Source organism: Erinaceus europaeus, chromosome 9 (assembly GCF_950295315.1).
Source record: "Erinaceus europaeus chromosome 9, mEriEur2.1, whole genome shotgun sequence".
In the NCBI taxonomy this organism is placed as follows: Eukaryota; Metazoa; Chordata; class Mammalia; order Eulipotyphla; family Erinaceidae; genus Erinaceus; species Erinaceus europaeus.
Window position 1 is genome coordinate 105,691,839 of NC_080170.1, and position 13,795 is coordinate 105,705,633.

General features: G+C 38.1%; 1 protein-coding gene across 4 annotated transcripts in view; it reads left to right on the top strand.

Moving 5' to 3' along the window:
* The window catches only part of FGF12 (fibroblast growth factor 12), a 562,336-nt gene that overhangs the window by 196,879 nt on the left and 351,662 nt on the right, over window positions 1-13,795 (top strand). The window contains exon 1 of one of the 4 annotated variants that reach the window (XM_060198500.1): window positions 11,524-11,661. The exons of 2 other annotated variants lie outside the window; for them this stretch is intronic. In XM_060198500.1, coding sequence (XP_060054483.1) covers window positions 11,571-11,661 — 91 coding nt within the window. In that variant the 5' untranslated portion in view covers window positions 11,524-11,570. Of the gene's footprint in view, window positions 1-11,523; window positions 11,662-13,795 lie in introns of those variants that run through there. One more of the 4 variants, XM_007517402.3, reaches the window with a different exon arrangement.

Below are 13,795 nucleotides of genomic sequence, written 5' to 3' on the forward strand. Positions count from 1 at the left end.
TCTATCTGTCTATCTATCTATCTAGATTTATCAGAATGCTTTAATTATCAGGCAAAAAATGATGAAAAATTTAAATAATGTAAGAACATAGAAAGCTGATGTGAGAGACTTTAATGAAATAGTATGTTTAGTAAACAAAAGCAGGTGAGTTAGAAAGAGGAATATAAGAAGGCTTATACATTTTTGAAGTTATGTAGTCGTTACAGTCTTCTACTATAACATGGAGCCCAACAGATTGATACTCCTTCTTCCTATTATCTGTCACACCATGAAATTTTCAATCAGACTGTATTGAATGACTTCAGTAAGCATTTTTCTCTTCTTTCCTTATCAAGACCATAGGTCCATAGCTGCTAGTATTTGAATAGTTCAGCCTCACCATTATGAGAGTTAGTCCAAACCATCAGCCAAGACTCTTCTCTCTGTCCTGTTCTAAAAGTTTAAAACAAATTAAACTCCATAATTTACAGTAAAAGCAGTATTTTAAAAAATATTTATTTATTCCCTTTTGATGCCCTTGTTTTATCGTTGTAGTTATAACTGTTGTTGTTATTGCTGTCGTTGGATAGGGCAGAGAGAAATGGAGAGAGGAGGGGGAGAGAAAGATAGACACCTGCAGACCTGCTTCATCACCTGTGAGGTGACCATTGCTGGTGGGGAGCTGGGGACTCAAACTGGTATCCTTATGCCGGTGTTTGTGCTTTGTGCCACGTGCGCTTAACCCACTGTGCTACTGCCCAACTCCCAAAAGCAGCATTTTTATTGTAGTTAGTTTATTAAATGAATGACTTTCCCCTACTTCTGAAAAGTAGACCATTTGCAGAGGGAAAAAACATCATTTTCTAGGGAAGAGAAAATGACCTGAAAATTTTCCTTTTTTTTTTTTTTTTAACAAAATAAGTTTGATAGCTATGCCACCAAAACCAGGACCATTAATATGGTATCTTGTGAAGAACACTGTACTGGGAGGCATTGTTCTAACAGGCTCAGAGATCTTCCACTTAAACTAAGGTCACTTTAGGGAAGCTATCTCTCCCCATTTGTATTCTTTTCTTCAAAGTATAGTGCTAAATTTTATCTTAGAATTTTATTGCAATTTCATTCCTGGGTCAATGAAATAGCTCAGTTGAATAGTGAACTGCTTTGTCATGTATGTGAGCCAAGTTCAAGCCCTGCTGCCCCCTGGCTTCAGTGCATAGATAGTAAGATCTCTGGGAGCAGTAGTTTATAGTATAAAATATATGCTCAATAAACTTGAGTGAGTAAAATGAATATTTTTCCTTATGTAAAAGGTGGGCTTTAATATAGATTGTAAGTTGAATGATACTTTAAGAGGGTGGATAATGCAAAAACCTTAAGGAGCTGGTTACACCTTTATACTTGAATTGAGGGGGTCTTTATTACTGTTGAGTGTCTTTCACTCTTTTGGTTATTGAAATTTCACAAAGGACTGAAGGTCAGATACAGATTATCTCAATAATATGATAATGAGGAATAGTTCTACAATGTCATCTAATTTGAGAACCTGACTTTAAAAAGGGCACTTAATATAAAGTTGAAATAAAAGTAACATTGCAGATTTATGGCATTATTTATATTTTAATGCATGTAGTTACTTTATGATAGAAGATAATGCTTATAGAAATGTTTAAACTCTTTTTGGTACTAATATCCTTTTGCTAGACTCTGAGAAGGTATGAATCTGATATAAACTGCTAGATTTTCAGGAGCACCCAGACAAAATTGTGTTAGTGACTTGGAAATGACATTTCTGATTTGAATGTATCTCTTTCACGTTCTATGTTTTGGCAGTTTTTTAAAATACTTGTATACTATATGTTTGTCTTTGTCTTAGCATACTATTTTATGCATTTTAATTTGTGTATTTCCTTGGGGGCACGCAAGTGTGAGTTCACCACACTAACTTTCACAGAGAGAAATGTAGACAAATACACACATAAATATACAAAGAGAGATTGAGAAATACCACAGCAGAACTTCCTCTGGTATTGTAGTCCTCCCATGTAGTATGCCAGACTTGAATCTACCAGGTAAGCTATTTCATTGGCCATTATATTATTCATCTTGAAGAAGCAATGTATACACATTGTACCAAGTATTTAAAGTACTAGGCTTTCAGGCCCTGGTCCATGTTGATGGAAGAAAACTGAATTTAGGGTGACAGTGTTTTGCACACACCTATCATAGTGGGATGAGAAATTCTACCCATGTGCCATGTCCACCATGACAACTCATCTCATTTCATAAGTATTTGATAGGCATACATTTCAGCATTAAATATTAACTTGATATTAATTTCATTCTATTAATACTTAATAAATAATTTACATTTTCAAGTCACTGAGATATTTTTAAAAAGTCAAAGATACCTAAATTTGTAAGTAGGAGGGCTCGTAATATCTTGGAAGAAGATATTTATAAGCAGACTGAATAAAATTCAATCCTATGGTAGGAGAAGTTTGTAGTGTGCTAAGGGAATTCACGGTACGCTGTGATTACTTTAGGGTAGGAGTGGGGAAGACATCAGAAAAAAATTCCCAAAGGGAGAATTGTAAGGAAAAAAAAGCTCAAAAATCACTGATTATCAGAGAAATACAAATATCCTTTAAAATAAATAAAGATAATAATGAAGTACTACTCCACTCCACTGAGAATGTCATACATCTGAAAGGACAATAAAAATGAAAGATGGCGAAGTTGCAGGGTTACAGGAACCTTTCTTACACTGCTGGTGGGAATGTAAATTGGTCCAACCCCTGTGGAGAGCAGGCTGAAGAGCTCTCATAATGCTAGAAATGGACCTGCCCTATGACCTGCCAATTCCTCTTCTGGAGATATATCCGAAGGAAACAAAAAGTACACCCACCCAAAGAGAACTGTGTACATCTGTGTTTGAAGCAGCACAATTATTGATAGGTTTTAAAGATTATAAAGAAGTTTTATTGTCAGAGGATACTCAGGTGATAAGAGCACCTAATTAGAACTGTGCCCTATTGTGGAAAAGAGTTTTGAAGAAATAGCAAATGTTGCTTCCTTGAAATATATAAATATCTTGATTGAGAGACTTGTGTTTTTGCACAGTTAACAACTCCTACTGCTTCATGCTAAGGTAAAAAATTCTGTTTTTATATCAATAAAGTTTTCTTATAGATGACAAGCTATTTATTTATTCAAAACAATGTGTTGAAAGTGTTATTAGAAGAGACTAGAAACCTTCCAACCAAAGGAAAAAAGCCCGAAGTATTATTTTTTATAGATTAGAGTTTGTGGATAGGAAATAAGAGAAAAAAAACCATGACAATCTTATTTGTTAAACCAACCTCAGCTAATTTTTGCAAAAAATAACTATAAAAGTACAGTGTTACTTGGTCCCCACCCTTCGCATCTGAAAAGATAAGATGCAAGAGTCATTGCCGTCTAGTCAACAGTGATGTGGTAAACCATCCGGGGCTATAGGTAAATCTAGAATTTGAATTCTGGGTGGTGGTTATTTTCAGCAACAGAAACCATTCTTTGGTGGAGACTATTCTACTAAGTGTAGTTACTGTGTAATGTACTGACATATATAAAATATCAGACATTATATATTAAAATGAGCAGTGCCTCCACCAGTTCTGCTCAAATTTCTTAATTCATATGATTTTTTTTTCTAGCTGTTTAATTCCCCCTTCTTACTTCCTTGGCTACCCAATACCACAATGTTGTATTTGATTTAGGACTTACACAGCCCACTTGTTTTACAATATTTTAGGATAAATATTGTTTTAATTTCTAAATATGTGTGAGAAGATTAGATAGATCAGTGAATGAGTTTTAAATTCTCTTAAAACCTTACACCTGGGGGCCGGGCGCTTGTGCACTGGGTGAAGTGCATATAGTACAAAGCTCAAGGACCCACAGAAGGATCCCATTCGAACCCCTGGCTCCCCACATGCAAAGGGGTGGCTTCACAGGCAGTGAAGGAGGTCTGCAGGTTTCTTTCTCTCCCACTCTCTATCATCCCCCCTCTTCTCTCAATTTATCTCCAACAACAACAACAATAACAATGAAACAAAAGGTGGCCTCCAGGAGCAGTGAATTCATATTGCAGGTACAGAGCCCCCCCACCAAAAAAAAAAAAAAAACCCTTAAACTTTTTTCCTTGATGTTAATGACATTATTTGCAGTCATCTTAAGTTAAAATCAATGTACAATTTTTTTTTCAATGCTCTATGTTTTACAGCAAGATTGCCTTTGTAAGGGGGTAGCTTTTATAGGGTAAAGCAGAAAATTACAAGGACAAGAAGCTCCCCCTTGAGCTCTCAAATAGAAAAGTATTCTAGCTTGTTTATAATTTGATCGATACAAATAATTTGGACATTATAATCAAATTAACAAAAATGAGATGTAGAACAATACACTTTTACAATGATGCTGCAGAGAAAAAGGAAGTATCATATACTTGTGGTAGGAATACTGATCTTACAAGTCTTTTTAAGGTAAATCTGGAAATTTCGAGCAAAACCATCTAAATACTCATTTTTTATCCAGAAGTACCACTTCAAAGAATCTACTGTAAAGATACACTTCAGTAATATGAAAATAATGCATAAATTTCTGGCTGCAGCACTGTTTTTTATGAGGAAATCTAAATAATGCTATACAGATAAATTTGTGCTTATCTGTAGCAAATAATGAGTATTGATAAATCAGAAATCAAAGAATCAGTTATTACTCTTGGGAGAGCAGCATGATAATGGTTGCAAGAAATATCCACCAATGGATGCTAAAAATCATTGGATGAAAGTTTGAGATAGAATACTAGCACATCCTCAAATTTTCAACTGTAAATGAAAAAGTGTTCCTTTATAGAATAGATACCTAGAAGACACTACCTTATTCAATTCACCAATGTTAATATCATCCACTGATATCATATGACTCCCTGCTGAAGGATAAAACATTACTACTGTAGTATTCTTACCAGAATGAGTAGTATTAGGCTAATAATAGAAAACTTCAGAAAGTGAAAATTGAAATATACTTCACAAGCTATGAGACCAATATTTATTAGCAGTGTCTGAGGAGCTGCTGTGACTTGGTCTGAAGTCTGAGGAAGGTGAAACAAATAGGAGGTGAATCCCTGTTCAATTCTGGAACAGAAAGAGAACATGATGAGAAAACTGATATAAGTTTATAGCCTGGGACGGGAGTAGATAGCATAGTGGTTATGCAAAGACTCTCATGCCTGAGGCTCCAAAGTCCCAGGTTCAGTCCCCCGCACCACCATAAACCAGAGCTGAGCAGTGCTCTGGTGTTTCTCTCTGTGTCTTTCTCCCTGCAGATCTCTCAAAAAATAAAAGAAATAAAATATTTTTTTAAAAAATTATAGTTTGGTTAATAGGATGACCACAGTGTAAATTTTCTTATCTTTATCATTTTCACAGATTAAGTCATTAGTGCTACATGTTGGGAGAAAGAGTATCCCTGAACTCAGTTAATATGTAACTTTCTTGTAAGCATTCTGGCTGCTGGGAGGACCAAGGAAAATATATATGCTGGCAGACCAGGCATCTTCTCAATTTCCTAGAGGGAGCACTTTGGTGTGTTTTTACTTTATTTTTTCTTTTTAGTTTTTATTAGTGATTTAATAATGATTAACAGATTGTAAGGTAACAGGGGTACAATTCCATATAATTCCCACTCTCAGAGTTCTGTTTCCAATCCCCTGTATGGGAAACTTCCCTATTCTTTATCCTTCTGGGGTATGGACCAAAACTCTTTATGGGGTGCAGAAAGTGGGAAATCTGGCTTTTGTATTTGCTTCTATAATTGGATCAACGTTGGGGTAGGGCTTTGGGAAGGTGAGGTTGCAGGATACATTGGTGAGGTTGTCTGACCAGGAAAGTGACGATGGCGTCATGGTAGCTTCCGCAACTTGATGGCCAAAAGGTGCTAAGATATATAGCAGGAAAAACTGTTTAATAAGCAGGAACCCATTGATTGGAATAGAGCAAATGAAACTAGGGGTCTTCATGTGGGGTGTTTTTCAGAAGAAGATTCTATTCATAGCATAGTGGCTAGGAATTCAATATAATAGTTTGGAGAGATTAGGGACTTCCAGTCTATGGTAGTTTTTGAATGGGTTTTGAAGATGTTACTAAGGAGAATCAGGTTGGTTGCTACCCTGGCAGTAGTCTTTAACAGATCAAAAATACTGCTTTTAGCTATTGTACTATTTCACTTTTTAACTTATGTGTTGGTTAGATTATGTTGTGAAAATAAAATTAATTTCCATTTAATAGACTTTTAAAAAGGGGGTAATGTAAGTACAGTTGTTGGTACAGGTATAAAATTTCTCTGTTTTCTGCAAAACAGTCTCACCTCCAGCCTAGGTCCTTCTCCACCATCCTGCACCAGGACCTGGAAGCTGTTCTTCCTTCCCACACCCCAGGTCTTTACTTTGGTGCAATATACCAAGCCTAGTCCAAGATCTGCTTTGTGTTTCTCCTTTATGTTCTTAATAGATATTTAATATTCACAGTCTATGGCCATACCACCCCTAATATTCCCAATTTCATCTAATATTTAATACTCACTAGAAGTTTTTTTGAGTCTGGAAAATTCTGAATATGCACTGTTCCAACATAGGTCTGCAAATAGATAAATATGCTGATTAGTTGTATAACTAATGCCAAGAGTCAACATATTCCTATATCTAAGAGAAGCAGAAAATACCTTAAATCACCTTTACAAATCTCAGAATTCTTTAATGCAATTATTAAATCCTACAAAGTATAAATAGCTCTTTGTAAAAAAAAAATAATCAAACAGAAATTTTAAACAAATTAACCTGTCATTATGCATTACATTTTTAAAACTCTCTCAGAAAGTGAAAAATTTCATACTAAAACTGCAGTGGTGAGTTATGTGATGCAGGGGATAAAGCGTTGGACTCTCAAGTAAGAGGTTCATCCTAGTTTCCATCCCAGGCATTGCATATGTCAGAGTGATGCTCTTATTTTCTCTTTCTCTTATTAACAAATCAATAAATATTTTTTAGAAAGAAAACATTAGGATAAAACTGAAAACAAAGATATTTAGTAGAGACAATTAACCTAATTAATTTTTTGTCAAAATGATAGTATGTCTTGAATTTAAAATTTGAAAGTATGACGGCCAGTAAAAAGTTAATGTTGATTATGGGGTAATACACAGTAAAAATTTAGAAAGCCTACCCATTTCTGATCCACTGTGCTCCATATTGTGATGACTTATACTTTGTTCTGACATGTTTGTGGTTTTTTTTATGGTGCATGCAAACATGCTTTCTCTAAGTTCTACCTAACACAAGTCTGGAGAACTATCTCTGGGTTAACCTGTGAAACTGAATAACACTTTAGAATTTCCTGACAAGCATGTGTATCAAAATAATGCTCAAGTGAGAAACTTAGTTTTGAAAAATTAAGGAGGGGATCGGGCGGTGGCGCAGTGGGTTAAGCGCACGTGGCGCAAAACGCAAGGACCGGCCTTAAGGATCCCGGTTCAAGACCCCGGCGCCGCACCTGCAGGGGAGTCGCTTCACAGGTGGTGAAGCAGGTCTGCAGGTGTCTGTCTGTCTCTCTCCCTCTCTGTCTTTTCCTCCTCTCTCCGTTTCTCTCTGTCCTGTCCAACGACATCAATAATAACAATAATAATAACCACAACAACAATGAAAAAGAACAAGGGTAACAAAAGGGGAAATAAATAAATTAAAAAAAAATTAAGTAGTTGCCATAAAATCTAGCAGTCAATTGTCATTTGTATCTTCTTTGGTCAAATGTCTATAATATGCAATGAGAAAATATTTTTAATTATTGTTTATTTGTCTAGAAAGAAATTGAGAGGGAAAGGAAGAGAAGTAGATATCTTCAGCACTGTTTTACTGATAGTAAAGCTTCCCCACTACAGGTGAGGACTGGAGGCTTGAACCTGGGTCCTATAATGTGTACATTCAACCAGGCATGCCACCACCTGACCCCCAACCAAAAAAAAAAATTCTATTGAAAAGTTAATTGTGCTTTCTTTCATTCAGCCAGAACTGTATAAAAGATCAGCAACAACATGAAATCCTTCAGTTTCTTTTTTTCAGGTACTTTAGCCATTTGGGGTTTGGGGGGATGGCATGGTGTGTGAATATATTTGACCATAAGATTTACCATAACAGGTATTTAAGTAGAACAGCAGGTCATTTGAATATCGTGACAGAATTGACTTTCCCTTTATTCCCTTTAACAGTTTACAGTCCTGTTGAGGAGACAAATTTGTATGTAAATCTTACGTTAGTTGACTTAAAGAGCCACTGTGTCATCCATTAAGGAATACTCAGACCCCAAGAAAATTGGCAATAGTGCACTATCTTGCTTAATTAGAATCTTAAAACTCTTTAACTTGTTTCAACTCATTGAGTCCTGGCAACAACCTTATCAAATAGGCAGAGATACTCATTATAAAGATGAAAGCTGATGCTCTAGAGGTTTTGTGCTTTTAAAAATCACACATGGACTTGCTTGCTCTGCTGAAGTTCATTGAGGGGAACCAGGATCTTGGTTCTTTCCTTTGCTATATGTCAAGGAATAACATTTCTTTTAAAATAAAGACATAGACATGGGTTCTAGAGTAGGAGAGGCCCACCGGAAAGCTTGCTGCCTCTGCTGCAGCAGGGAAGACTATATTTAGATGTTTTCCTTTTGTTAATTGCCTCCCACTCCATAGGGAATTTCTATGGGTAGAATCCTTCTCAGATGAGCCAAGTTCCTGACTAATTCCCGCAGAGACCTGAAAGAAGGCTATGGCTCAGGTTGCTTGAGACCTCACAACCTTCCTCACTGATGATAGAGCAGTGGCTTTGACAAAGTCTTCAAGGGTTTTGGAGATCCCATTAAACAGTAGAACTACTAGAAGACCTAAATAAGGGTTTCGCTGGATTCTTGAGGGTTTTTTGTTTGTTTGTTTGTTTACCAGAGCACTGCTCTGCTCTGGCTTATGGCAGTGTGGGAGATTGAACCTGGGACTTGAGAGCCTCAGGCATGAAAGTCTCTTTGCATAACCATTATGCTATACCCTCACCCTGGATTCTTGAGTTTTGAAACCACTCCAACTGACCCTGCTTGGAATTCAGTTCATAAAAAAATTAATTTGATTGTGTGTGTGTGTGTGTGTGTGTGTGTGTGTGTGTGTGTGATGAAAAGATGCTTCAGATTTTCAGGCTTCCTTCACCCCACCTTTGCAAAGAAAAAAAAGAAAAGAGACCTCTGATACAGTTATTTTTCTTGCAACTTCAGTCTTTAGGAAACAATACCACAGGAGCAGTGAAGTTTTAGCTGAGTGTGAATGAGAAGAAAAGAAGTGATAAAAACTATTTTTAATCCTTTGTAGGAAAGAGCTAGTTAACCAGTTAGTGCTAGGTAACCTTGGAACAATGGATGGAAAGGAAACGAAGTAATTTTTGGCTCTGTGTCAGTATAAACTTTCTAATGGGTTTTCTTTAAGAATTTCTTGGAGATACAGCAAGTTTTCTGTCATATGAAGAGTTCAAGCAAAAATACAGACATTAGTACTGGGCACTGGGATTCATCAGATAGTGAAAGTGATACAAGAGTCTAAGGGAGGGACTAATAATTGTTAATATCATGATATCTCTTTATAGCAACTATTTCTCTTATTACTCAATAATGGGTACACAAAGATAGACACTCTTATAAGCTCTCTCTTTTTAAAAAAATATTTATTTATTTATTCCCTTTTCTTGCCCTTGTTGCTTTATTGTTGTAGTTATTATTGTTGTTGTTATTGATGTCGTCGTTGGATAGGACAGAGAGAAATGGAGAGAGGAGGGGAAGGCAGAGAGGGGGAGAGAAAGACAGACACCTGCAGACCTGCTTCACTGCCTGTGAAGTGACTCCCCTGCAGGTAGGGAGCCGGGGGCTCGAACCAGGTTGCTTATGCTGGTCCTTGCGCTTTGCACCACCTGCGTTTAACCTGCTGTGCTACCACCTGACTCCCATAAGCTCTCTTTTAAATGATGAACTAACAGACTTTAAGTAATGTGTGCAAAATCACACAATTAGTAGGAGCTTAAATTTAGCTTGCTTGTCTCCAGGCTCATTGCACTTACATACTTTGTATTGCTGTGTTCTCTATGATCCCTTCTTGACATTCCAGGGTTGTCTGGTTCCCTGAAGATCATTATTTGTATGTTTCACTTATTAGGCTTCCAAAAAGGCATTAATGGCCTCCACAAACACACAAACAAACAAGGAAGAAATGAAGGGAGAGAGAAAGGCAGTCAGAAAATGTTATTGATGGGAAAACAGTAAGATAAAACAAGACCTTTAGACTGCACTTGGGGGCTGTTTGCCAAGCCAGGACTGAAGCATTATTATTTTTAGATTTCCCGCCTCATTATCTCCTGTTTCACCTCTACCACTCTGGCAGTCCCTTCTGGTCTTTCCTTCTGGTTTCTCTTCCCACTGCAACTGCCTTCCCACTGCACCTGTGTTAAGCTTAAGAGACTGGAAGGCATGGAGACAATCACTAAGGTGCCAATGCTTTATTCCACATTCTGTTTCCCTCAGCAGGAAGAAAGTGGTGGTTAAGAAACTGACGCTCATGGTGGTTAAGTGATTTTCCCAAGGTCAGAGAGTCCAGATTAAAAATCCAGTGGTCCAGGCTTCCCTCCCACATCAGCATTCTGCCCACTGTATGCACAGCTTTATTCAGTGCCAAGCACCCAAAAGCTCCTCCATTCTCTCTCTCTCTCTCTCTCTCTCTCTCTCTTCTCTCTTCTCTCTCTCTCTTTCTCCACCTCCCTCCCAACCTCCCTAGAATAGTTTATGACTCTCGGCAGCCTCTGGAGACTAGTCCTTCCTGCGGGCGCTTCCGTTCCGCCGGATTCCCACGTCGGTGTCACCCTTGGCCCCGCGCAACCCGCAGGATCTCTCTGCCTCTCTGCCTTCCGGGCTAGCCAGGCGGTGCAGCTTGGACCGGGTGCATCCCCTCTCCAGGACCAAGGGGGAAATCACATGGGTAGCTCCCCCCACCCCAATCCTCGGAACAGTAGTTACTGGGGTGCGTGCAGCCCCCAGTTCAGAAGACCAGGTGTTGGCGCAAAAGCCCGTGCGCTTGCCTCCAGGAGCCGAACCTGACTGAGGACACAGATTCCCCTCCCACCCCCATTCCCATCCCCAAAGGCGTCCTACGAGGAACCTCCGGGTTTGCAGACTAACTGCCTCCTACAGGAATTCCCAAGGTGTCACCTTTGAGACCACTGGGGTGTGGCCGCGCCTCTCGCTTCCCGGGGGGGCTGCCAGGCAGAGCCACACTTCTTACTCGGCTCCCGCCCGGGGCAGCAGGACCCTCCGAGCCCGGGTCCCGCTCCTGGGCTTCAGCTCAGTCGATGTGCAAACTGCTCTCCGCCTGGGACGCGCGCCATGGACTCGGGACCCGGCTCGTGGAGACAGGCGGCCTTTTGGTTGGACAATTAGCGCAGGTGGGCGGGGAGTTGTTGCACCCCACAAACGCGCTTCTCCATGAAGATTCTTGAGCTTTCTTTGAAGAAAGGAGTGCATATGCTGCAGTGTCTCTGTGGAACGAGCCTGAGGTCCAGCAACAGCTTAAGTGGTGAGAAAAATGTTTCTCCTTCTCCCCCACAACCCTTCAGCACTCCAAATTCCCGCCTCCTTTCCTTTCCCTTAGTTTCTCTGCATCTTCCCCTCCTGCTTGCTTCTGAGCTTTATAAGGGATGGAAGGAAGGCGTTTCTTTCAAGAGGTGAGGTCATGGCTCCGGCACCACATCTGTCTTTTTTTTTGTTTTGTTATTATTATTATTATTATTTCGTTATTTATTTATTTATTTATTTTCGACTTGTTTGTCTAAATCCCTGATGTCATCAGTGCCTTATAGAAGGTTTTAGCTCTCGCCAAGTCCATGAACTGGAACTCCTGTGTCCCTTTTGGAGGGGTGCTTAGAGTGACCTCCTTTCCGCTCTTCCTCGCGGCTCTCTCCTTGTGACTCTCGAGGGCGGTGTGCGAGATTGGAGTTGCTCAGTGTCTACTGGGAGAAGTCGCAGTTGCGTTCGACAGAAGAGGAACTTTTAAACAGGTGGCTGGCAAAGTAGGTATCTTTTATATTCTTCCTTTGAAGTGTAGTAGACACTTGGAGGTTTAGGAGAGTACCCTGGAGATCAGGTAGTCTTTGTCCTTGGTGCTGAAGCAGAAAAGTAACAACTGGGCTTGTGTTATAGTTTTGACTTGGGAGGGAAAGACAAAAAAATCATATCCTTTAATGACCTGCAGTACTGATAAGCATAGTTGCAAATCTGAATGTAAAAAAAAGTTAAACCCATAAATGCAATTCTTTTCTACTGAAGCCTTGCAAGAAGTGTTGTTTCGCCACCCATCCTATTGTCCAACTCTATTTTAAGTGCAAGTTTCCTGTGAAATAGCCATGCCTATTAATCTTGCAAATTCTAAGTCAGTTTTACTGTATTTTGCTTTTCTATTTACAAAATGGGAGTCAGTTGTGAAGAGTGAGGAAGCTGTCTATATTATGTCTAAAGGTGTCTCCTTTTAAAATAATTTCTGCATAAATTTCAAGGAAAGCTAATATTAAACAATATTATGATAGGTTGCAAATTTAAGGCTTCAAATGTTACTTTGAAAGATCTGATTCATTTTTATATACCTATTCTCACTGTTTTGAATCTTCAAAAATTTTATTTGGGAAGTCTAGAATACATGAAGATTTTACTTATCCTTTCTAAAACTTTCTCTCAGGTTACTTATGATTGCTCTAATTGAAAAATAAATTTATTTCAAAGAATTAACTGGAGAACTATATGGTGAGGTATGAACATAAGATTTTGAAATGTAGTCATCTTAGAGTTATCATATCTTTACTTTTTAGTTCATTGCAGAGTTGACTTACATGTTTGCAACCATATGTATAATTGATAAAAATAGTACCTTCATTCTAAGCTAACATGCTTGATAGTGAACTATTACTTTAAAAAATCAAATATCAGGAAGACAATAGAGATGCATGTTAATGTTATTTGTTCCCTTTACCTGAATTGGATAAAATGTGCGTGCTGATTGTAACCTGGATATATCACTTCTAGATTTGACAAGATTTTGAGTGCTGTGGTGTATGATAGAAACATGACACTTTCTTGTGAAATTTGTTCAGTTTATATATACAGTCAGTTTTCTGCATAGTAAGAGATCCAAACAGAATGAATGGCATGTTGTGGGGCAGCATAGGTTCTTGAAGATCTTGGGACGTACAGTGAAAAGACCTGATTGTAAACCCATCTCAATTAAGTAACTAAAAGTCAATATTTTCATTAATAATAGTGATAATAATGATAGCTCTAGCCTGGCTTGTGAACTTTTTAAACTATAGATTTAACATGAGTTTATGTAAACCATTGTACTTTATTCTGCATTCTTATAAAAATAGTATAGTCACTAATAGCAGAAATGAATGTTTACTCAGACACTTTTCTGAAACAATTTTTAGAGCTTCAAGATTGTATCTGACAACTATATCCCTGTTTTTAACAGTAGTTTTTCTTAGTGTGTGACCCTGGATAATTGACATGTCATCATATTTTCTCAAATTATGCATAAATAGGTAGCTGTAAAATTAAATGAGTTAATAATAATTAAAACTTTATTTGACTCTCACTATACACCAGGCATTGTCCTAAGAAATTTGAGTCTACCATATATAATATACTTGATGATGTTTCAA